Genomic DNA, 27,632 nt, shown 5'->3' with positions numbered 1-27,632 from the left:
AAGCTCCTGAAAGGATCATGAAATAACGTATGTGCTAAATAACTGTAAACTGAACAAGAAAGTCTAGTTGGGTAAATAAATACACATTTAAATCACGTAATAATTAAAGGTTTACAAAAGGAAACCTTGTTTTAAACGACCTATTATTGCATCAAAGCAGGCTTTTTTTATTCAACATTTTTATTCTACTTCAAGCTTTTAGAAGCTCACTGATGATTATTATGCACAAAAAGCATATGTTTCTCTTCGAGCCCTAAGCCCACCCCCCCCCCCCCCCTACCCTCCTTTGACCCCGCAACACCCCCTTTGCTTTTGGTCGGGCAGATACGAGGCAGCTCCAGTTTGCCACTGTCACCGGGCCAAATGGAAGCGAGCACTAGAGGCCACCATTAAAATGAATCTGATCCATCATTGTCCGCCGGCTTGAGAAACCGAGGAAGCGCCTCCTCGCGAAATCAGCGGCGGGACCTAAGTTTGGGGGGTACAGTATGCAGAATCAACCCTGGCGGTGGTTTCTAATGGTTTCTGATGATAGAACGAAAAACAATTGTTGCTAGTGCATAAAGGGATGTCTCTGCTGTGCTAACTTGATTTCCGGGGCGTCTTGGATTGAACCTGGAGGAAGAACAAATCCACTTTGTGGCATAGAAGTGCATTTGTGCTGGAGTTTAGAAACGGGGTGATGTCACCGTCGTCGCTAATTTAGCGCTCCAGGGCTGGATCCAACAAGGAAACGCTTTCATTTGGTCGGCTCCTACGATTGATGATCCACCCGGAGTGAAAGAACTTGTTTCTTATATGCTATTATGGCGTTAGCAACAAGGAAAAAAAAGACGTTTATTTTATTTTGTTCGTGGTATTAGTCTGTTTTATCACAACACAAAAGATTTTCCAAATTCTTTCTTGGAGGCTTTTGTCACAACTAATGCGATTCTAGGATTCTGTGATGGTTTAAACTCGGCTTCTACAACTTTTTAAAGTATGTATATTTATTCTAGCCAGCAACGATGAAGTTCAGGATAGTTGTTACTGAGGCAGAAAGATAACAGCCCTTAAATAGAGAACTACAGGATATAAAAATGTCTAAATAAAATGATTGTGTTTAGATATTATTTATTAAAGATAATGTTAACATAAAAAATTAGGTCCAAATAAAGTGTACATATATTTGAAGTGAATTAAAATATATTTTAAACAATAAAAATCACTGTATACAAATATATTCTAAATAAATAAATGTATAAATCGGAATAAAAAGTATAATTGTTAATCAAATAAATTGGTACCAAATTAGGTATTTCATCTTTATATTGCAATTATATAAATCCATTTTTTCCCAAAATGTGTTTATATCTTATACTTAAATAAATAATAGAAAGTAAAAAAAGAACTTTAAAAAAGGTGCAGCATGTTTAAGCAATTATTTCAATTATAATACTAAGTTTAGTCTTTATGAAAACTGACTGTAAAAGTAATTACAACCTAACAAGTGAAGTTAACATAATTTAACAAACTAATTGGTGTTTGGTTTTTTCAAACTTGCTCGATCCCAACATGTTTTTAATAATAGTTGAACTAACTAACGCTACAGTATTTTATCTGCCGTGTCACTCATGCAAGAATACAAACCTTCAAACAGTTAGTCTCCTGATTGCGATCCATCCTCGCTTCGCTCCTCGTTCGTTCCATCCTAACATCTCCGAGGGACAAATGTGAAGCACATGTCTTGGCTATATTAAGGAATGTGCTCAAATCTATGATTTCTACCCCTTTTTTCGGAGCATGATTAGAGACCCTGCTGTGGTGTGCGGGAGCGTACGGCGGTAGACATGGAAACAATGTGTGAAGGAATGCTATATCTGTCGAACACCATAATGGCTGTCTTGTTGCTGTCACTGGTCTCACAGTGACTTTATAACTCTGACTGACTATCGTTCTGCCCCAGATAGTCCCTGGATTTGATTGGTCACCACCAATTTGTTTGAAGCCCGGTAATAGCAAGGCCGCCTAAATTACACTTTCCAAATCTGAAGTCCATTAATATCCCATCAAACGTGCGTCAGCAATACAATTTATGAGAAGTCACATTATGGCCGTCCTCGTTGCCAAATGCTTCCCGTCTTCACCCTCGCCATGGGTTTGAAGAGCAGACGCCGCTGCCAAACCACTGGAACTGCGCTTTTGGTTTTGCACTTTGAGAAATAAAGTCGGGTTTACAAGCATTTTCCATATCTTTGGCTCCCGGTGACACGCTTCCAAATCTGGAATGCATTCCTGGAAATGAACACAGAATGGATTTTTGATTTGCTATTTATTTGACTAATTTAACGCAAGAAAAGTGAGCTGCAAGAAACACTTCTTTTATGGCTTTATATTTTTTGTTGTCATTGAGAAAAGCATTAAGACACGTGTGACAAAGATACCACTGGAAAGTGTTAAAATGTTTCATTTAAGTGACGGATATGTTGATTAAAAATATGGTTCAAGCAATGAAAACATGTAATTATGTTGTAATACAACATTTTAGATGCTGAGAAAGGCCGTTTCTTCTTGTCCAACATCTTTATATCTTTATAGTTTAACAAGCCACACCTTGCCTTAAGAGAAACTAAAGAAACTTGTAGAATGTTAATGCAGGATTCATTTAAACTGAATACAAATTAGACTAAGAAAAGATAAGTATAAAGCATGCTTTAATCTTCACATTTTTGTTTCTGGATCAGGGTGATATAATTGTTGCTGATGATGAGGATGATGATGAAGATAATGAGGATCAGGATTTTGATGAAGATGATCATGACAATGATTTTGAAGATGATGCTTTAGATGACAATGTTGATGATGACCATGATGAAGATGATGATCACGATAAAGGTTATGATGATGTTGATGATGTTGATGATGAAGATGATGAGGACCATGAGGATAATGATGATCTTGATGATCATGATGATGATGTTTGAAGGATTATCATCATGATAATGATACTTATGATAGTGAAGATGATGACGATTATGATGAAGATGATGATGTTCTAAGGATTATCATCATGATGATGAAGATGATGTTGATGATCATGATACTTATGATGATGAAGATGCTGATGATCATGATAATGATGAAGATGATGATTATCATGATGAAGATGATGTTCTAAGGATGATCATGATGATGAATATGATGATGATGATGAAGATGCTGATGATCATGACAATGATGAAGATGATGATAATCATTATGAAGACGAGGAACATGATTATGATGAAGATGATGTTCTAAGGATGATGATGAAGATGATGATGATGATGATGATACTCATTATGATGATGATGAAGATGATGATGTTCTAAGGATGATGATGATGATGATGAAGATGATGATGATACTGATGATGATACTCATTATTATGATGATGATGAAGATGATGATGTTCTAAGGATGATCATGATGATGATGAAGATGATGATGATACTCATTATGAAGATGATGTTGATGATCATGATACTTATGATGATGAAGATGCTGATGATCATGACAATGATGAAGATGATGATTATCATGATGAAGATGATGTTCTAAGGATGATCATGATGATGAATATGATGATGATGATGAAGATGCTGATGATCATGACAATGATGAAGATGATGATAATCATTATGAAGACGAGGAACATGATTATGATGAAGATGATGTTCTAAGGATGTTGATGAAGATGATGATGATGATGATACTCATTATGATGATGATGAATATGATGATGTTCTAAGGATGATCATGATGATGATGATGAAGATGATGATGATGATGATACTCATTATGATGATGATGAATATGATGATGTTCTAAGGATGATGATGATGATGATGATGTTCTAAGGATGATCATGATGATGATGAAGATGATGATGATACTCATTATGATGATGATGAATATAATGATGTTCTAAGGATGATGATGAAGATGATGATGACTATGATGATGATGATGATACTCATTATGATGATGATGAATATGATGATGTTCTAAGGATGATCATGATGATGATGATGAAGATTATGATGATGATGATACTCATTATGATGATGATGAATATGATGATGATGATGAAGATGATGATGATACTCATTATGATGATGATGAAGATGATGATGTTCTGATGATGATGATGATGATGATACTCATTATGATGATGATGAATATGATGATGTTCTAAGGATGATGATGAAGATGATGATGACTATGATGATGATGATGATACTCATTATGATGATGATGAATATGATGATGTTCTAAGGATGATGATGATGATGATGAAGATGATGATGATACTCATTATTATGATGATGAAGATGATGATGTTCTAAGGATGATCATGATGATGATGAAGATGATGATGATACTCATTATGATGATGATGAAGATGATGATGTTCTAAGGATGATCATGATGATGATGATGATGATGCTGATGATGATACTCATGATGATGATGATGATGTTCTAAGGATGATCATGATGATGACGATGATGATGATACTCATGATGAAGATGATGATGATGATGAAGATGATGATAATCATGACGATGATACTCATGATGAAGATGATGATGACTATGACGATGATGATGATACTCATGATGAAGATGATGATGACGATGACGATGATGATGATACTCATGATGATGAAGATGATGATGACTATGATGATGATGATGATGATGAGTGTATCTTCGTGATTGTTGCACTCTAAATGTCATTATCATCTTGATAGACCCAACAAGGAAGAGGATTAAATTATCATTTAACATTTGATGACATTGATCTCTGTCTGTGTCTTCTTGTTCCATTATCCTGTTTTCATTCTCATTCACTGATCCAACTATTTCTGTGTCTTGCAACATCCGCGGCGCTTCATTACGTTACTGCGATATCATACAACCAGAGTAATGATCGGCGGCTCGTCTGTGATTGGAAATTGATCAAAGAAATCTTTTGAGCACCTACTTATGACACGGTTAGACAAGAAATACATAACAACCACCTTGTTTATCCTCCAGCGTCTGACTCCTCCACTGTTGAGAGACAAGGACGTGTTTTCAACTACTCATCTATTATTTCTCTGCTTAATGTCTTCATGGACTCCTTCAAGAAACTTCTTTAGACATTTTTATTCCTGCAGGCTTTTCCTTGATTTTCTGGAACTCCTGTGTTGTTCTCAGTGTTATCTTGAACTTTATAGTATATATTTTAGTGAGTATTGTTTTGATTGTTTAAGCGCTTTGTGACCCTGGTCTGGAAAGGCGCTATATAAATACAAATTACTTACTTACTTATTTACAATTATGCCTTTGATACCGTTTTTTTATTGGGCGTGTTTTTAGGAGGTTATGGGTCTGTCTGACCCTGTGAAACTTTAACATTTATTCTGAAATCATTTATCTTTTTAAAAGGTTTAACTTTCTTTCAAGTGTGTTTTGTGCGTCAAGTCCAAATCCACATACTTATGATAGACACACACACATTGACGCACACACCTTATTGTATGTATGTGTGCATAAATATCTTTCCACGGTACAAGTACTCTGAGCATTTTTGAGTAAAAGTTCCTAAAATACATCAAAACTCAATTGTCAAAGTGCTGATAAAGGCCTGTATACGTGAAATAATGTAAATATATTCAGTACTTTTCTACATTTTAGCTCAAAACTTTAGAGTTACTATTAGAATTGTGCTTGTTTTTTTATTTTTTCCGTCTAAAATTACGCTTTATTTGTGCAGTTCATTCTCGCTTTTGCCTTTTTTTTTCCCCCTCTATCTAACGGATAATTGATGTTTAAATGTTTACCTTCATATGTTCACGCTGCTCTTAAAAACTGATCATACAACATACATTATGTAGCAACATTTTCATTCATCCAGCACTGGAGATTTTGGTTTGAATTGCTGCATTTAGTCAAAAGTACTTCCACCAGCCGGCGTGAATATTCTTTATAAATATAATGAATTAGTGTAAAAATAAAACACTGCATCAATATAAAATTACACATTAAAGTACACACGGTTCACTGGACCATTCAATATCCACTTCAGCCTTTTATTTAAAAAAAGATCTTCTAAAAAAGCATTTCTAAAGCAGAAGCTGTAAATATTTAATTAAAAAAAGTAATCAATCTAATTCTCACAAGCCTAGTTTAACCTGTTTTGTTTGTCCACAGATCTTCTTAATGCAATATTTCTGCAGCATATTCCAAATAAAGCCCCACTAAAGATTGTGTAGGGTAAAAAAAAGTCAGTCAAGCTTGTAAGTCAATGTCAGCCAGTTAAAAATTATAATTAAAAAAACAAATATCTCTGAAAGTTACACTTTAGATTCAAAAGTGTGTCACAAAATTAGCCCTTTTGTACAGAAGAGAAAAATAAAGATCCTTATCAGTCAGTTTAAGACGAACCTTAAGTCTGTCTCTCTAAAACAAAAAGTGCAGATGAGTGAAGAGCGAAAAAGTTTCTCAATTGCATAACCTCCTCATGAGATGTTGCGTAATTCCCATGATGCAACTTGGGTTTTTGTTGAGAGTAGCAGAAAAAGCTCAGAAGTGTTTCTGATGAAAGAGCGCGTCAATCAATGCATGCGAACCGTGTTGGAGAGGGCCGAGGCGTGGACGACCGGGTCGGCGTGATATTAGTAAGGGTAACAAGGCGCAGCAGGTGAGACCGGCGCCAGATGAAAGCAGACGTCGGCGCTGACGTTAATTCAGAGTAATCTAAAGGCAGTGTTCGGGCCCTTGAGGGGAGTTTAAGGAGCTTGTGTATGGAGAGGAGAGTGTCCTCGGCATATCAATGCGCTTGTTTGTAATCCGGTCCGAGGGTGTTGCTGTCACTGAGGGAACGTTTATGCAAAGAGACAAGAGGGAAGGAAGTGGCGGCCCCCCCAAACAAAAGACGCTCCCTCGCCAGAGAGGAGCTAATCGATGAATCCTGGAGAGAGACATCAATCACAACCACAGCCCAGTAGATTATGGTTTTATTAGTATTGAGCCGCTGCTCCGAGAGGCCGGACCACGAGGAGGAGGAGGAGAGCCTGGGTCGGACCCGCCTCGGGTGTCACGGCAAACGAGGATGATGAATGAAGAGAATAGACTGCTTGTAAAACTCCGCTTCCCACAATGCCTTGCACGGAGATGAGAGGAGGGGAGTGAAATGAAATCCTGCTCCTCCGCCAGCCGCTCGTTCCCAGGCCACTCTCTGAAGACTAACTCGTTTAGGGGAGGCAGGGAAACTCAATAGGGCCAATTGAGAGAATAATATATTAAATCTGGTGGTTGAGTGGGCTGGTGGGCACCGCGGAACACTGCAGAGGGGAAGAGATGTTCGGCTGTCGCGACCAAATTGTGAGGTTGTATCGACATGTTCAGGTACAATATGAATGTAGGAATAACACACCTTTGAACCTCGACTTAATGCACTAAAACCATCAGATATATTCAATATGTATGTATGTTTATATTTAAACATGTTTTAATTACAATAATAATTATATTTAGTATTTTTTTGGTAGAAGCTATGACATTTTTTTTAATACCTTTCCTCACCGAAATATTAATATTCAATTAATATAATTTAATTTCATATTTAATAACATGTTTATTATATTTTATTTTCCTTGATTTATTCATTATCATGTAATAAAACAACTTTATCTAACAATTACAAAAATCTTTATTATTGTTATTTTATCAATTGTTTAGCTTCTGCTTCACTGTCAGAAGTTTTAAACAGAAATAACTACAGTACATGTCCCGTATGTATGTTCTGAATGTAATTTTTAGAACAAACTGAAAAAAATGTATTATTTTATATCTCTCTCCTAATGTTCAATTCAATTCAATATACTTTATTGATCTCTATAGAGAAATCTCACGTAGAAATTCAACAGTTGGTGTCCAGATTTCCATGTTTTTTCTGGGTAAATGTTAAATAATTAATATATATTAATATAATTTCTCCCTCAACAAAAGAAGTATTTTAACCTAAATAAAGGAAAAGCTATTTTACATGTAAAAATTATTCAATTTAACTTTTTTTCACTGGTCCTCATCATTTTCTCATATCATAGCATCTTCTAAATGTTGATATCACATTTAAAACTCACAATATGTGTCAGTAAATATGAACTGGACCGATTAAAGTAATTTAAGAAGTAAAGTGAAATGAGGTTTAAAGTGTTTTGGTCATTACTTCTGCGGTGGGTTTTAACATTTCAATTATGTTAAAAGGTCATTTACGGGACATTTCCATGTTGTCGTCATCTCTTCAATGTGCTGCGTCGATGGATACATGACATTGATTCGTTCGTAGCTGACTTTACTGCCCTGCACATGATGTCATTCGCTTCTTTTTCTAAAAATAAAACACGCTGCTTCCACCGATAAATCAACCACATTTACCTCCAGAGCGTGTATCGCGTCACGACGAGTCTGAATTATTAAACTGTGACGCGGCGTAAACCGGTGTTTTCGTCTGTGTAGGAAAACCTTATAAACAAGTGGATGTAAAAATACGAGCGGAGGTGAGATTTGGCTCCGGCCCAAACTCTGCAGCTTAAAGTTGGTAATTACAGAATTATGGGGAAGGTTGACTGGATTAGGGCTACATCAACAGGCTGAGACCAGGGATTGAGATGGGAATATAGAGGGCGGGAAATGGCAATGGACTTGACATTACCAGGCTTAGTTGACAGCTTAAGACCCGGCCCTGTCATCACTTCCACTCGCTTCTCCTCCCTCGGCGAGGACTCAAGGTCAAAGTGATGCCGAGGCGAGCGCGCCACAAATGCATTTCAGACGCACACAAATGTGCGTCGTTGCCGTCGTACACAAAAAAAAAATCTGCCGCGTCAATATCCCGCCGAAGAATATAAATTACCTGGAACACTTAAGGGAGCCGGTGCCACAAAGAATCTTCGGCGAGTCACTTCCCTCTTTCGTCAACAGGATAATCCACTCTGAAAATGACTAGATTAGAGCAGATTAAGGCCTGATGAGGTGATGAAACCTGATGGAATAAATGAGCTCAGATATCAGCGAGAGGTTTAAAGGGACATGTCCGCTTAAGAAAGTCCTTGAGTAACTTAACACTCACTGCACGGTCCAACAAAAAAGTGGACAAACGAATTAAAATCAACAGCTTTGTGTCTGAATTTGGATCAATTTGTGAATAAATGATAGTATTTATCGGGTTAATGATAATTATGTGTGTTTTAATTCATCAATGTTAAGTTAAAATGTATAATATGTGGTAGGTATTCAATGTAAGTAGCGGGCGGCTTGACCAACACGAGTCAAAATATGTGTAACACATTTAAAAATGTTAAAATACAAAGGAAGTGAAGTAAATGCTGCAGTGATTTCCAATTGCAAAAAAAAGGGTATAGAAATCCACTCAGATCTATGCCAACTGGATAATTATCTCAACAAAATGAGATTTTAATCTACGTAGTTCATACCATTTTAACATTCATAATATCACTAATAATTGATTTCAAATGGCCAAAGCGGGATAGTCGAGGGAAAGTACTAGAACTCTTGTACACAACACAATAGAAACTAAACAAGAAAGTCTGGTTTGGTAAATAAAAAAAACATTTAAATCGATTCATAATAATAGTTTATAAGATGTAAGACCAACTACAAAACATTGCCTCTGCTAAAGAAATGTTCTCAAATCTTAAATCTCTTAAAAAAAACGACGATAAAAGAAAAGAGTTACACAAAACGTGTAACGGTTGATGCTAAAGCTAGCATTGAATGATTCAAACTGGGACTTCTCTAAGTACACTGATTTATTGTACATTATAAGACTGTGCACTTGTACGGTGCTCAAATTTCGACAGGTTAGTACTTTCTTAAACTACACACTTACACTTACACTTACTTACATTTTTCACCAATTGCATCCTTGAAACTGAAAGTTTTTAAGTTGTCTTTCATTGTGTTATTATTGTTGTTGTGTTCAGAGTGAGAAGTGTCCATCGACATCCACTCAACTCTCCGGCTATTTGAGTGCATCAATTGAGTGCTCATTGCGCACTTAATTTTGCTCATGTGCTCAGTGCACTCAACATATTAGATGTAAGTGCAGAAGTGTGCGATATGGGACACACCATTAAACTGAAATTACATTCTTTATCGACTGATCAATACTACATTTTTCTGTCCAAGTCTTGATTAAGTGTTTAAATTTGACACTAACGCTTAAAGAAGTAGAAAATACACACGCACACACACACACACCAGACGCACACACACACATAAACATTGTAAGTATCTGTCCCTTGTCGAATTATCAAGGTTTCCTAAAGATTTCATTGAAATCTTTGCATATATTTCGGCTTATTTTGCCACTGAAACCAACATAGTCTCCTCCAACGGAGGAGGTAACAACGTCGACTCATGACCGCATGCAACATCATCAAATTACTGCAGACATTTATATGGCCAAGTGATTCAGGTTCTAGTGGTTTCTTAAGGAAAACAAATTAAGTCTTAAGCGAGTGTAATCGGCGTCGTTAAAGCAGCGTGGCACACTTCAGCGGTGCAGGACTGTCATTTCAGCGACAATTATCTTTCAAAAAAGAAAAAAAGTTTAAAAAAAGCTTGTGGGTTTCATCGCTGCTCCGTCTCACCTCCTCCTCCTTACCTCGCGGCTCGTGGCCCCGGTCTCAAACCAGATGTGAAACGGATTAAAAAAAATTCTGGCGAGGGGTTTAAAGTGGGGAGAACGCCGAGTGAAATAAATCTTCATTTTCGACGGTTTGAACCTTTTTGAGTGAATCGTCCGGGGACTGGCTTGTTAATATAAAGCAGGCGGCGGCCGCCGCGCTGATTGTAATTGCGTCGAACCGGGCCCTTTTTCTACGAAAAACACCCCCCCCCCCTCCCCTCCATGGTCTTATCAACACCAAGCCTCGGGTAAATTCCAGCTCCTTTGACCTTGTTAGACCTTTCATTTGTATGGTATGGTCCTGATAGAGGGCTTTACATTTCCCTTGGCACGGTTCGAGCTTTATTGTCATTTGTGCTCGGAAAACTTGTCCCTGTTTTCGCTGTTTTCTGGCTCTTCCACTCTTTTTTGCGTTCGGCCCCCGGAGCTGGTGAAAGTCTTGCGAGACATCCTGGACGTCGACGTGCCCGAGCGAGACGGAGTTATCGGTAGCAGATCCTGAGCAGGCTCCCCCATGCAGCTTTAGTCGGATATGAGTCCCGAGTATTTTCCCCCCTCAAGTCTCCACAGGTGGTTTCTCATTGTCTTCATCCACCGCCGTCTTCACTCTGACGGATCCAGATCTTTGAGAGGAACCAGCTGTCGGAGTGTGCAGCCGCCTCAGCGAGCAGCCGAGCAGCGCGTCCAACAAACGGCAGATGTCACCGAGTCCGTTTAGCAGGAGTCGTCGTCGTCGGAGACAGCTGCCCGTCGGACGATGGAAGAAATCCATCCTTTTTTTGTTTGTTTGATGCTGGAAACACGGAGGGGTTGATTCACGCTGTTGGACCACAGAGGATCAGTTGACCATGATTCTGGGCCGTCGATGCACCGACAGCAGGGTCGTCGTGATACTTGGATTAATCTGAGTCTTTAGAAATCACAAGAGTTTTTGTTTTATTGTTGCACTTCAATGAGAAGCCGATACATGACCTTTTGAAAGACAATATATGATCAATAGAAGCATGTTTGAGTATCAATGATTTCTACAGCAGCGGTTTGTAGGAAAATATAAATGAAAGCAAACTTTACTGAGTGAGTGATTTACTTCTCGTATGACGATCTCTTCGCATCGTGATTGGTACAGTCCTACACAGTGGTCTCATCCATCCATCCATCCGTTTGTCCGTCCGTTCATCCATCCATCCATCCATCCATCCATCTGTAAATCCATACGTGTAACCATCCATACATATGTAGACATGCATTAGAAAAAACTTGTATCCATCCATCTGTCCGTCCGCCCGTCCATCCGTCCATTCATCCATTCATTTATCCTTTCATCCATTCATCCATTCATTCATCCATTCTTTCATCCATTCATCCATTCATTCATTCATCCATTCATTCATCCTTTCATTCATTCATTCATTCATGCATCCATCCATCCATCTACGTATATATAGACATGCATTAGAAAATACATCCATCCATCCATTCGTCATTCATTCATTCATTCATTCATTCATTCATTCATTCATTCATTCATTCATTCATTCATTCATTCATTCATTGATTCATGCATCCATCCATCCATCCATCCATCCATCTATATATAGACATGCATTAGGAAATACTTGTATCCATCTGTCCGTCCGCCCTTCCATCCGTCCATTCATCCATTCATTCATCCTTTCATCCATTCATTCATTCATGCATCCATCCATCCATCTATATAGACATGCATTAGAAAATACGTCCGTCCGTAGACATGTTTATGAAATACTTACATCTATCGTTCCAGTAATATTCAACTATATATAGACATGTTTATCTTGAGCTGCTTCACCATTATGAACATGTCATTATCCAGGACAATGGATATAAGATGTTTTTATTTCTTGAGCGAAAGACTCAATACAGCCAGAAATGATAAAATGCTGAAACACTCCACTAACACACATTTAAATGCTCCGTACTCGTCATGTTGTGCTCGCTTCAGTGTAATATTGTCTTCTTCGTCATCTGACTAAATACATTTTTTTTAAATGTTTCCTGTGTATTTGCAGCACGCTCCCAGCACTCCGGCCTCAGACCATCCCGTCCACCAAGCGTCCGACAGCCATGAGCGCCGCATCAGCCACTCGCTGTACGACAGCATCGAGAGCTTCAACAACATCACCACTCCCAGAAGCATGGGACGCATGGGTGAGTACCTTCACAAAGAGACATCTCTCTATAGAACACCAGCTACACTTAACCAGCAACTGAATTATTCTTGACCTTCAGTTCTTCGCTGGAGGCTTCAAATGCTTTTGTCCTTTAATGCACCCCCGTGTTCAAGGGGCGCTATTTCGACATGCAAATGTATATCAGGGATCGCCATCATCCTCGATCACTCCGTCCTTCACTCATCCCGCCGCTGGATTGAGTCTGGTCAATGCCCAATCTACTGAGCCGACATCAGCCGGCTAAGATCTCGGCTCCTCACCTCCATTGGAATTGGCAATTCAATCTTCCAGCAGTCATGGCTGTCATCTCGACGATCGACGGACCTTTTCTCGAACACCGGCGCACAGACGCACACTTCAGCTGTCATGATCGCTGGCGTGATGTGTGTACGCTTCCCAAAATCTTTAGTCCCTGATCACACCTGCGAGTCATTTACTGACCCGACCAACAAACAACAACAAATCTCACCATAAGTCTTTATTTCAAAAATAAATATGTATAAATTGATGATTAAATAGAGATAAAAAGACTAATGAAAGCTGTATTATAAAAGTATATTAGGAACAATTTCCAGTTCCCAAAGCTCTCGTTTTATATAATTATATTATGTGAATATTATTATATATATTATATTATATTACTTATAATTCATATAAAACATAAACCAAGCCAGGACTTATATTGGCTTTTTGCAAATCAATTATATCCCATTAATTCCATTGTACTTTCTTTTTTTTTCTTCAGATGAAAACTTTAGAGGCATTGATGTATTTCCCGGCAACTGTGTTTATTTACTTTTTTTTAACACATTTTTGTTCATTTCATTATTGATTTTAACGGTAAAAATTTCCCAAAAATGTTACATATAAATGTATTCAGTGCACACAATTAGAAATAGACCTTCAACGACAAACAATTTTTGTACAAGTCTTACAAGTCTTGTAAGTTAGATTTGTTAACATATAATTTACAGTATTTAATTTGTGTTTAGATCCAGGAAAATGGGTGGTTTCTTAATACATATCAGCTAAATATGGTGAGAATATAATAAAAAGTTATTAAGAATTTGAAAAAAGTGAAAACTGTTTAATCTAAAAATTAGTTTTCCAATTAGATTAATGTTGGAGGGAATTTTTGAGGCAACTGTTGAGAATTTATTAAAACCGTATAAGAGAAAATGAAAAATTATTAGTCATGAAATTAAAAAACTCAACTCATTGCAGAAGCTGCTGATGTACAAGTATATTCATTGAAAGGTAATATAAATATTTTACATATAAAAAAACAAAAAACATTTGGGTTATTTATGAGCTAATAGTATTTTCCTATTGTCGTCTAGGATTAAACGCCACTTTATTCATCATCTAAAGTGACCAAAGATCATTAGAACAAACATAGTGAAGCCAGTTTTTCCTTCTGATGGTGGTTTTGTTTCGGTTGATGAGTCTCTGACTGACGCTGCTCTCCATCTGCTGCTGTCATGATGCTCTCAACTCTGGCCCTGCTCCTTCACCTCCTCCACACACTCCTGCTTCCTTCCACGGACCTGATGAGCTGTCTTCGACCAGCTTGTTCACCGTGCACTCTCTCTCTCACACACACACACACACACACACACACACACACACACACACAGATACAGTACACACTCTCACGTCTCTCCCCAGAGCGGTGCCACTCTGCCACTGATCAAAGAGCCGTGATCATTAATGAAACCTCCTGATCAATGAGGTTACCCTTGACATGTTCCCTCGCCTCCCCCTCTCTCTCTCTCTCTCTCTCTCTCTCTCTCTCTCTCTCTCTCTCTCTCTCTCTCTCTCTCTCTCTCTCTCTCTCCACCGTCTCGTCTTGCACTCTGCTCTTCACCCCCCGAATCCTAAATCGCTTTTTTTTTTTTCCTCCAAAATTGTCGGGGATTTTCCTGTAATTTATTATTTTTCTCTTTACTCCGCTGACTTTTCTTAAAAAACGCTGCTGTGATCACGGATGACAACTGTGCGTACGCTGAGCTGAGGAAGAAAAGTTTCTCGCCCGTGAAACTTCAAGGGCACTTGCACTCGTCGTATAGTGCGCGACGGGAATCAAACGTTTTCGGGGGGAACGAGGGCAGAGGAGGTGGAGGAAGCAGCGAGTTATCACAACGGCAGCATCCGCTCAGATCTCGGATTCTCTGGTAGTTTGGAAATGTCATGTTAGTCGAGAACTTCCTGCCCTTATTAACACCGGCGTACTCGGTGTCACAGTTTTAGACGCTTTTTAATTTAATTTTTAGCAGTAATTGAATCCGTCAATAACTCAAATTGATTTTCCTCATATATGACCCCATTTTTACCTCCTCATCTGTGTTTCCGAGTCACTGATGCACATTAATACAAACCATAAATCTAATCTTCAATCTCATATAGTTTATTTAATATCATTTTGTCCTTAACATCAGTTTCAGTAAAACTGTAAGATTTTAAAAGATCACAAGGCGACTTGTATTCCTAAGGGGTCACATAATATGCAGCAGTTGTTGTGAGGGGATAAAAGACTCAAATAAATATAGTTTAAATAAGCCACCTTACAGTTCCAACTGCGCATGTGCGAGCGCGATGCAGGTCGAAGGTCAATGTCACTTCGGATCATAACAATGGCGGGCGTTACAAAAACATCGCTGGATGACTTTAAACTTTGGCCAAAACACCGTTTACAACCGTATACGTGATACATTTTTATTTTGTAATATTAAAACCATTCATTCGTACGTTACTATGCGATTTACATTTCTTATAAAAACAACCGCAACAAATACGATTTATAAAAATAAACAAATATATTGTTTTGCGGCCCTTTAGCAATTGCTAATATACTTTTTAAAAATACTGCTTCACGTCTCATTCTAAGTGACATTAACCTTCGACCCGACCCACAATGCCATGTGACGCTAGAACTGTGAGGAGGCTTATTGCAAAAATATACTGAATAAAGAATCCTTTTTTTCACATTAAATTTATGTAAAAAGAAATCATAAACTATATGATATAAAAGCAATTTATTTTTAAGGGTAAAATAAATGATCTCAAAAGCATATCCCACCGGTAGAAGACCACGGGTTAGACCTGGGACACGCTGGAGAGGCGTCTCTCAGCCGGTCTGGAAACTCCCTGGGGTCACTCACATGATATAGCGAGGGCGTGGAAAATCTGGTTCTCCCTGCTGAAGCTGCTGCCCCTGCGACCCAAACCCAGATAAGCAGAAAGAAAAACAAGAGGAAAAATGAACGGAAGGATCAACGGTCCTTTAACACAAACTTTAACAAGTTATATTATTCTATTTAAATCAGTTGAACCATGAAGGTTAAGCGTGTATATATGATCAGTTTCAAAGTGACCAAATCAATACAGTCAAAGCGCCACATGTAGCTTTTAAAAAATAAAATCTCTTCTTCTAATAAAACTTATTTTTGTCTCAGATATTTTTAAACTCTTATGTGTTAACACGAGTCAAGGTGACCCGGCAGCGCAAACCCATTTCTTTACAGCCCTTCGGGTCACCTTGACTCAGAGATAACAAAAAGGGTTAACACTGATTTTTTTTTTTCTTTCTTAAACTGAATATATTGAACATCATATTATTTTACATCAAAGATGGCTCACACTGAATCTGAAATGATTAAAATCCAGCGGGAACAAAAACGATATGTGAATCAATTCAATGCAAAAATATTCATTGATGAAATCCAACGTCATATCCTTTTTTTTTTTAAACTCAAAGATGGCTGTCTTACCTTCCAGAGAGGGGAATTGAATCATCTAACATAACTCATGAAGACATCTTGGCGACTACTTTCATTAAATTGCATGTCTGTCATGAAAAAAAAAGAAAAACTGAACGGAAAATGTAATTTTCTCAAGGTTTATCAACATCCATTATCCAGTGAGCGATGCAAACTGACACATATTTTACTCTTAAATAAAGAAGTGTCTCTTAATCGTATATTTGAAGACATTTTCTGGGCCGTCATAAGACAGTTGAAGACGCCGCCTCCCCTTCTTCTCCTGCCCCCCCCCCACACTCCATATTATTTCAGACATATGGCCTGCTGTGTGAGATGTGACGGACGTAGTTGGGGGGACAGATGCTGCGATGAGCTCAGCAAGGTCAGGAAGTGCTCACCCGTCGCCGGGCCCTCGACTGACAGCTCGTTGCTAAATTACCGACTCATGAAGGCCAGACGTTTTTTTTTGGCTCGCTGATACAACGCCGGAATAATCACCTGCGCGGTTATTCATTGTGTTTTTAAAAAAAAACACAACAGAAAAGCCTTTTAACGTAATCGTGTGCGTGTCTTCTGCTCCATTACACTTCCTGCGCCGCCGTAAAACGGGAGCAATTCACGGCGGTAAATGGAGTGGAATGGTAGACTCCGGCAATAGAGAGCGTTCTGGTGAGTTATTGCCGATGGCAGCTAGTCGATACAGAGGAACGGTAAACTCTATATTGCTGTCCACCTGTTTCTGTTATTGTCGTCTGTTTTTTATATTCCGGGGGGAAAAAAACGGGGCGAATACCTGCCGCCCGCCTGATCGATTAGGAAACCGGACTTCGACTCCCGAACAGACGCACCTCGTCTTCTCCGGAGCAGATAGATTTCCTTCTTCGCGTGATTGAGTTAATGATAGGAAATGGAACCCGCCGTGGCAACAGGAAGTGAAAGAGCTCCGAACAACACAAAGACACAGGTGCTGTTAAGCCGGTGTCACGCTGTCACACTTGCTGCACCGGCTTGATCTTTCGCGCTCGTGTGTGTGTGTGTGTGTGTTTCAGATAATCGATAGTCAGAAGTAATCCCACTTCCTGTCTGCCTCACTAAACCCGGCGGTGCTGGGATATTGTCAGCTTTTGCTCCACACCGTCATGACCTACAGGCTGAATCTGCAAAGATGAACACGCCGATGTTGCCGCTTACATCCAACGACTTCCTGCCTTACCTTCGCTCGTTCGCTGCGGAAAAGAGCACAAAAAAAAAGAGGACGGAAGGGAAAGGTTACCGCCCACTAACTGTCAAAGCTTGACGCACACTTTTTGGAATCACACCCCGGCTTCCGACATCCGTTTGGCTGTAATTGAAAATAGCTTCTGGGTGCCAGGGTCACATGCTGCGGTGAAAATGAAGGCCCACAGATGGACACGGTGAGGGACTGATTGTCTGAGTGGGCTGGACTGAGCGAAGAGGTAGCATGCAGAAATACAAGGGCAGGACTTGATTTTCTTTAATAACGACTGATGATGGTTATTTTTAAAGCACCTTTCTAGACCAGGGTCACAAAGCACTTGAACAATCAAAAACAATACCGGTTAAAATATATACTTTAAAAGATCAAGACACATAAGACAAACACAGAAGTCCCAGGAAATCAGATAAAAGCCTGAGCAAATAAAAATGTCTTGAGATGTTTCTTGAAGGAGTCAGTAGATCATCAAACACAGAGGGAGAGGAAGATCGTTCCAAAGCTTAGAGGCAACAGTCTGGAAGGATTTCTCTCCTCTGGTCCTGAACCGTGTTCAGGAACCATCAGTAGATTCTGATCCACAGACCTCAGAGCCCGAGCTGGGGTGTAAGGCTGGATCAGATCACAGAACTTTCTGACCTGCTCTAGTAGGAGAACTCACATTTCCCCTTAGGTCTCTGGATAAGAATCTACTGATGGTTCTGCACACACACTTCCGGACCACAGGAGATAAATGCGTTTGATGATCTACTGACTCCTTCAAGAAACATCTTAAGATAGTTTTATTCGTGCAGGCTTTATCATAATCTTCTTTTGGCTGCTATGTTTGTCACTTTGTTACCTTGACGTTTGTTCAAAAGTTTGTATCTTAACAGTGTATGGGTTTGATTATTTAAGCATTGTGTCTGAAATATATATTAAATATAATTATTTACTTACTTACTTACTTTGCCACACCAATAATTGAGGTTATATGATTGTCTGCAACTATATATATATATATATATATATATATATATATGTTAGCATAATAGCTCAAAGGTAAAAGACAAGTACTGCAAAACACTTACTTCCACCTCTTCTATTACGTATGTTGTGCCAGATCCAGAATGAAAGTTACTGTATAAGTCATTTCAAAGCATAGTAGATATGAAAGCACCCTTGAAATTACAAGTCCCACTAAGCAAGAAGACTTCTTTCACTTAAGAGAAACAATTCGATCTCCTATCAGTGTTTGTTATACATAAGTTAAGGCTAACTTGGTCAGAACATGAAAAGCAAACTTTATTTTTTCCCCAAGATAGTTGAGAAAACAATTTTCCAATACAGGGATACCCTCACTGGCTCAACACACACTTGGAAAACGCATTTGAAGAGACCATCATGGACCTTCTGGCCATTGGGTTGATTTTTAAAAACCTTTTAAAGGAACAACAAAAAAGATGCTGGATCGCGGCGCAGAAAAAGAAATGTGATGTTTTAGGTGGTTTTATAAACCATTAGACCCTGAACTGATGTGCAATGAAAATGTGGCATGCTGGCATAAAGCGGTGAAGAGGGCATGAACAGCGCATACACTCTTCCTGCCTAAAAAGCCATTTATTTTACGGCCCACTCAACCGGGTGTTTCGAAACCAGCAGACATTCTCAGGCATCAGCGTTGGAGATGAGGCGAAGTGACCTCCTTTAACCCGGTGGCCAGACAGCTTGAGAGTGCTATTAACATGCCTCAGTGGGGAAATGACAGACACATAAATGGTGTGACCCGGGATATCTCACTTTTTTGTCTCAATCCGGTCGAGAAGCTAGAAAAGCTGCAGCTGCATCGATTGGAAAAGGGAAAGAAAAGAGGGAAAGAAATGGCTTGATCCGTCTCTTAGCTGCTAAATGAAGACGTCGATGTTAAACCTCGGTAAAAAATTAAGTAAAGTAAACCTTTGTCACACTTTTTCTTTTGGATTTATGAACCACTTCAACTTCTAAATGAACTCTTCTTAAATGTGACTTCAATGAAGATTCATGATCCTCATGAAAAAATTGAAAACATCTAGAGGGAATAGTTTTTGCACAAACATTTACATTGCAACAGGTGCAAGTAAATTACAGTGTCATTACACTCTCCAACAATTACATATGCGTGTATATTTATGTTGCAGTTAAGCGTGAACACGACGGATATTAATGGCCACTCGCAGGTGGTTTCACTTACTTTGTCTAATTAAACCTCCTCAGAGGGAAATACCATATTGCTGACGGCGATTTTGTTGCTTTAGCTTAATCATTCTTAAGAATTCACGGTGGTCACAGAGCTTATGTGATCCAAGACTTGTTTTGTGTTGTGGTTTTAATTTACCTTTTTTTCTTGAAACTTATATATAATTATAATTAGTACATAATTAATGGTATTGAATTAGGTTCTTTCCTGATTGAACAGTGAGCCCTTTTGTATGTGTTTTTGATGTCCATGACCTCATGAAGGGGAGAAGGACAAACTACTTACCTAGCAAAATAAGCAGTGATTATTGTTAAGACTTTGGCAAATTATCTAACTTTACTGATCTTCCATACACTCAGTTGTCTAATAGCATCAAATAAACAGACAGACATGTCGGTAAACACCCTAATAAAAAATAAGTTATTAAGTCAGTAAGTTTAAAAAGTAATAATTGGTCAATGATTTAGTGTAAATTAAAACATGTTAGTGATATGATTGGAGCCAGACAAGCTCGACACATTCATTGTGGACGATCTGACACCACGGACTGTAACCAGGAAGCTTATGTAGAAGATGTTTATAGGGTGGTTACAGTTGGTTGTGATTAATCTGCCAAGTGAACGCGTTGCACATGAAATGACCAGATTAATCATCATCATACAATTATTGTTTTAGATACTGGAGCATTGTGGGTGTTGGTCTGCTTGTAATGAATGTGACTAAAGGTGACTCTGTTGGTTTAGAGATGGCCGTTCTTGTCCTCACAGCTGGCAGCATCATCTTTTATCAAAGATGGCGCTAACACCAGGTGTTTCTGACGCATCACACAAGTCGTGTAAAGTAGCAATTTACTGGATAATTTCACCCAAAAAGACTGGACTGTCTAGACTCTAAATGTCAAATCCATCAAGTAAAAAAATGTATCTTATTAAACTTGTGACTGCAAAGGACAAGGAGAAAAGGTTAAAAAACCCTTGTGTGTTTAAAACCCCGTTCATACTTAGCCTATTGTAACCGGTTGAAAAGTCTCTGCATAATTAGCAAGGGTTCAACCGGCTAAAACCTCTTGCGTTCATACACGCTTGACATACCCAGCTACATATGTGGCCCTGAATGTAGTTTAACTAGAAACCGTTGCCGTTCTTGTTCCTATACACTCCCCCCAGATTCCTCTGTGTCTCCTGATCCTCAAATAAATATATAAGGAGCCTTGTGTTCGGTCCAGACCAGTTTGTGTACGCGGCTTCGCCTGACATTGATACAAATCTAAAGTGGAGAGCGCAAGATTATTTTATTTAATAACTCAACATCAAGATCGAAGTTGGCAGGAATTGCACGCGTGCAGGAGTTTTACCACACGACTCTCACCTGTGACCCCAGAAGTATTACGTCAATCGGAACCGGCTAACAAGTCCTTAGCATTGACACCAGGGTTTCCGCCGCGGCGAACCCCGGAAAAAACCTTACCAAACCTACCCCTGAGGTGGCTTTTGCAGTTGATTTGTGTTCATACTAGGCTTATTTCAACCGGTTACGATAGCCTTAGTATGAACAGGGTCTTAGAATCCATAAGATAGTTATCGTATTAGTTGAAGCAATGCTATAACAACTGCTGCTGCCTCTTCACAAAGAACAATTGGCTGGAAGAACCTCGACAACCCAGTTGTGTTAATGTTCAGATCAATGGCATTGACGAGGAAATCCCGCCCGGAACTCGGTGGAACGCTTCGAGGGGAAAATGCCACTGGCTTTGGTTTCCAATATAGCGTATCGCGGTGATTACCTGCTGCTATCCACGTATGCATCTGATAGCCACGGCATTATGGATCAACTCACGATCCCTCCATCACTGCGATCAATAGGCCACGGTGTCAAAGGAAGAGACAGCAAGCGAGAGGAGAGAATGTGTGTGTGATTGACACCGATGGACGAAACCGTTGCGGAGGAGAGAAGACGGAGTGGGTCTATTAACGCGACCTCTCGCCTTACAGCTCAATGTTTCAGCTGGTGCGGCCCCGGCGTGAAGGCACGGCAACGAAAAAATGCTGGGATCTATCTGAAAGGATGCATCCAGGTGGCCTATCGAGCAGGAGAGCTCATCCGTCTCTGTCCGCCGCTCCTGCCAGGGGGGAGGAAGTACATCTCTGCCTCAATATCATGGAATAGCTTCCACACACTGAGCACTGCTGGCCAGAGGGCTCCGTCGCAGGAAATACGAGCCTTTCCCCGTCTTCTCTGTGCACTTGCCAGAGAACGCTTTGCTCATGTAGAATAAATCAGGCTATTTAACAAAAATACAAATTGTTGATCTGGGAAAAAAAAAAAAAACAGCCCTTCTTAACCATTATTCATAACCGGAATGATATTTATCCCCATGTGACCGTATGGATGGGTGTTTGCCTCCAGCTGCTGGTGCTCTACATTTCCTCCATGAAAGGCTCTATTGTTTTTCAAAATCACAGAGGTCATTACAGTTTGATTCAGCAGTTTGGAACTCTTTGTAAGCAGTAATTACATTCAAATGTCTGAGCAGAGAACATGCATTCCTTCCTAGACCCATTTCAAATATACCGACATAATCAGGTTCAAATTATTTTGTAAGAACATTTTTTTTTATTAGAAGGACCAGTATACTTGTACTAACATACATGTATTATGCTGATAAACTTATATTCTATATATATATATATATTCTATAAACACAGAGGGAGAGGAAGATCGTTCCAAAGCTTAGGAGCAACAGCCTGGAAAGATTTCTCTCCTCTGGTCCTGAACCGTGTGCGAGGAACCATCAGTAGATTCTGATCCACAGACCTCAGAGCCCGAGCTGGGGTGAAAGGCTGGATCAGATCACTGATGGAAGGTCTGACCATGTATAGATCTGAAAGTAAGAACCAGAATTTTAAACTTCATCCTGAAAGGGACTTTCAGCCAGTGAAGAGTTTTAAGGATCGGGGAAATGTCAGTTCTTCTACTAGAGCAGGGCAGAATTCGCACTCGAATTTTGTATTAACTGCAGGCGAGAAAAGACACGAAAATAAACTATTACAATTAGTAAGTACTTTCCTTGCTTCTAATGCTATGTGTGGAACATTAAGCATTCAGTAATTATCTCAATTGTTTATTTTAGATTCCACTTTAAGAAGTCATTTTAGGAACCTAAAAATACCTATGCCTTGTTGGCTAAAACCTGAATGAGTTAATCATATGTTTTGAACATTGTCAGGCTGTTTTGTGGCAGGTGATTATTTCTGTGGTGAACATGTTTGTCTCTTGCTTTATGAAGTTAACCATCCTTGTCCTAGACCAATAGTCTTTAAAGTGGTCTCTGCCCTGCAAAACCGAGCGCGGTATTTAACTGGAGGAATCCAAATACACGAGAAATAAGATGACAAGCTAACCAATGCGAAAACATGTCCCTGGAATTTCCAATGCGTTCATCCGTCGGATGATTAATTTGTTCACTTTCTGCCAGGTGTCTTTGAGCACAGTAAATGTATATACAATGTATTACAGTATATTGATTTACTGCAGCAACTATTTATGTGTATTATAGACGAAACAACTATCATGGTGGAGAATTGGCCAAGAGAAGACAGTTTTTTCTACCAGAAGACAATTACTTTAGGTTTCCTTCTCTGTGCATGCACATTATGCAATGTATGTGAAGTCGCTCAACTTGTCAGGATGTGGGGGACTTTGGCGGACCCAGGACAGATTCCACTTTGAGGAGGATAACTTCGTATTTACTAGGAACAGAACCGAGCCAATAGTCGAAAACTTATAAGTAAACTTCTCTCTCTTCATCTTCTAAAGGGACCAAACTGTGACTGCTGCTGTAGTCCAGTGAATTCTCACTAATAAACTCAATTAACTTTTGTGAAGCTAAATGAAAAGTGACCTCCATTCCACCTGTGCAGCTATTTTTTAAACTAACAGGTGCGTGGTTTTGCTGCCTTTAATTTGTGATATTATTTTCTTCAGTTTGTAGCTAATTTAACGCTGAATTTTGAAGGCGTTTGGGTCTTTTATTGACTTGAGCTGGAATAAATCCTTCACATACCACTGATGAATGAACACTGGTGTGGACTTTGCTGCACTTTTAGAACCCGTTGAAAAGGCAAGAGAATTGTGACCCTTTCATAATTGTGTTTGTAATCCGTAGCCCTGTGTGCGCACTTGTACGTAAACAAGAGGTCCGGGCTGTACACGTCATGGCTAAGTTGATTAAACCACAAATTTACTTTCACATCGTACATATTTATCATCTGTGGTGGCTCAGTCAAAGCAAACGCTTCCCTTGATTCCCATGCTGGGATCCCGCCAGTGTAAATATTGTTGTCTGCTGCTCGTGATTACTCACAATTGTATTTAAGCGGTAACATTAGTTATAATGCCTCGCTGATAATGAAACACAAGCAGTCTTGTTCCTGATTGTAATCGGGTATTTGGCAACACTTGGATTTTTGAGAATAGTGTGTTAATGTGAAGAGAAACTTAATATTTTGGTGCTTTTTTCTAGTTGCAGCCTGATTTAGTTGTATATTATTATATATATATTAACTCGACTTTCATGTGACTTTATGGATATAATGTATTGTTGTTCATAGGCGTATTTTTAGTTTTAACCCTTGTGTTACCTCAGGGTCAAGGTGACCCGAAGGCCCGAAAATTTAAATTGTTTTTTGTAGTCTCTGGGTCAATGTGAACGACCTTCCTGGCTTCCAGAAATGCATATGCAGTGGTGGTGGTCGTTCACCTTGATGCAAAGACAACACAAGGGATAAAACAAATGCATTTTCACTTTACACAAGGGTTAAAAAGAGTTTCTCTGATTCCCCCTAGTGTCAATGTAGTATAAAAGTGATGCTGTGATTTTTTTGTTTTGTTTAGTTATTTATTTTAATTCTGTGTGAACATTTGTTTACAAAATACGAGTTGTGTTGTTGTGTCAGTTTTATCTTCCTGGTTTTTCAAGAATTCTCTCTTTATATCAAAACCAGTCTCTCTTTCTCACTTCAAGTCTTTCCTGGCCACTGTCACACTGGGATTGACTCATTGTTGAATCTGCTTTTCTCTTCTCCAATATAGTCATATTTAAACGGCAAAGATCTTTGAGATAACTTTGTTATGATTTTACATTGAATTGAATTGTGGTGGTCATGTGACACTCAGACTCTCAAAACATTGTAGCTAAAATGTTCTACTGCATGAATCATAACCATTATTACAGAAAATGTATTCAAAAAATGGTTATAATGTTCAAAATGCCACATATTGTTGCTTTAAGGTTGCTAACCAAGTTTGGTAGCCCTGTATTAACCTCATTAACGTCATTGACGGTTTAGTGATAAGGGTTTTCGGGGCTCCTATGGTTCCATCTCTGGCTTGATATCTAGTTTTGTTGGTGTCACAGAATACTGTTCTTCATCAAGTCAAAAGTATTAATTGTCTTAGAGCTTTTTTTTTTAAGTTTTAAGAAATTAAATATTTCCCTATATTTCTTTCTCTTATAACCTGGGTTGCCATGTTTGTTGCTCAGCAAAGGCAACGTTTTGTCATCATATTTTTTATCCTCTGATATCTGAGTCGTTAATTCACGTCTCCTGGCACTTGTCCTAGCGAAGTTCATAATAGGACATGTTAAACACTAAAGTGTAAGTTGTGCCTTTGTTTTACTGCCACTTCTCATGGCGCTCAACAAGCCCTCTCCTGACCTTCCCCTGGAATCGCCACAAACACGGCAGAACATTCCCCATTGACTTTGACTCACTTGGAAAAGAGAAAGGAGCGATTGAAAGAAGTCCTCAGCAGGGAGGGTCAGCCGGTGCAGAATACAGATCAGTTCTTCTGCACATCTTTGTCCTTGCGAAGAGTCAAGGAGAATGTATAAACTGATTCCAGCCTAACAAGTTAAAGTGGCGCGAGTTAAAGCGGCCAAACATAAACAACATTTCAGTTTGTTTTAATGAATGTCGTGCTTCCATTTACGAGGAAACGTCTTTTGCCGAAAAGCCTTTGTTTTGATTCATTACTGCGAAATTGCACCTGATAAAAATCCTTCATTTATCGGGAATTGTTGGTGCCCTTCAGACATGTCCTGGCTCAAAAATTCCAATTAATCTCAGCCAAAGTTATCTCTCAGCACAATATTCACTTGGCAATTAGTAAAGCAAGATAAAAATGTTTACACAATCGTGTCTGCGGCGGCAATTGTATGCATGGCTCTGACTTTGTGCGGCAACGCAATCTGAATATTTCATGATTGAACGTGGGTTTATTTATTTGATTATTGACGTCTCTGCTTGTCTGTCACAGGCAACTACCAGCTGTCTCCGACGGTAAACATGCCGCAAGACGACATCGTCATGATCGAGGACGACAGGCCGCTGCTGCTCCCGGCCAACATCTCCGACCAATCGTCGTCCAGTTCCCACGACGACATGGGGTTCGTCGGGGAGAATCCAATGCCCTGGATCCATGAACTGCCCGACCAGAATGAATGGTGAGTCAGTTTGACTATTAATAGCTTCACGCTTGGAAGCCGCGTGTACGTTTCTTCCAGTCAACTTGTTAACTGGGTCATTCTACGAAAACCAATTCCAAATCCCATTGAAAAACAAAAAAACAAACCTCAGACAAGCCACATTTTTGAGACCTTCGCATTATGTAAAACACCAATAATACTTGTGTATAAATATAGAGCATATTTATTTATCTTTTAACCTTATAACTGACAAGAACAACTTCATATAAGAAATCATGCATACGTTTATTTTAGTTCTCTTCAGTTATATAATATCAGTAATTGACGAAAATAAGATATTTCAATCTTAAAATGTGAAATGAATCTATCAAAAAATCATTTTTTCTTCACAGTTCGGTAAATCTTTACCTCAAAATGACATCAACTAGATTTTTAATAAAGAGAGTAACTAAGATAGTAATTGTTGCATAGAGATTAAGATTTTCATTTTCAAATTTAACTTTTTTATATCTTAGAGGATGGCAAGATTATGCTCAACAATGATATTATATTGTGATGGAATTTTTCTTACCTGAGACCTTGGCTCCTGCAAGACCAGCAGATGGTACATCCTGCCATTTCTGCTGTGAACCACAAAATATATTTTTCAAACCTCATTTACATTTTGACACATTTCTTTCACTTTTAAACGGCTCACAAAATCTTGTTTTATCTACAACTTAATCCACTCTTTGACACCACATTTATTTAATAAAATTGTTATTTTTTCTTGCCTACTATTTCATCTCATTGCTGTGTTCTACTGTTTTTTTTTTGTTCCACTATTGTTCCAAGCGCAGCCCTGTTTAAGCTACTAGTTCACAGAAATACTTCATTAAATGACAACAATGGCAAATGATACCACACACAAAAAAACACAGAGACGAGTTCAGGAACATTCCTGTACACAGAGAACAGAGTCTATACACCAGCCTCTGATATAAAAGCAACTCTCTGACCCCCT

The 27,632-nt window shown here is 38.9% G+C and overlaps 1 protein-coding gene across 3 annotated transcripts in view; it reads left to right on the top strand.

Annotated features, from left to right (window-relative positions):
* The window catches only part of LOC148081772 (partitioning defective 3 homolog), a 367,916-nt gene that overhangs the window by 197,709 nt on the left and 142,575 nt on the right, over window positions 1-27,632 (top strand). For all 3 annotated transcript variants that reach the window (XM_087788810.1, XM_087788809.1, XM_087788808.1), the window contains exons 15-16: window positions 12,771-12,909; window positions 26,461-26,647. In XM_087788810.1, the coding sequence (XP_087644936.1) occupies window positions 12,771-12,909; window positions 26,461-26,647 (326 nt within the window). The remainder of the gene's footprint in view (window positions 1-12,770; window positions 12,910-26,460; window positions 26,648-27,632) is intronic.

Source organism: Callionymus lyra, chromosome 4, assembly GCF_982586985.1.
Source record: "Callionymus lyra chromosome 4, fCalLyr1.hap1.1, whole genome shotgun sequence".
Classification (NCBI taxonomy): Eukaryota; Metazoa; Chordata; class Actinopteri; order Syngnathiformes; family Callionymidae; genus Callionymus; species Callionymus lyra.
The sequence above is the reverse complement of the archived record's forward strand: the minus strand, read 5'-3'. Positions and strand labels throughout refer to the sequence as shown.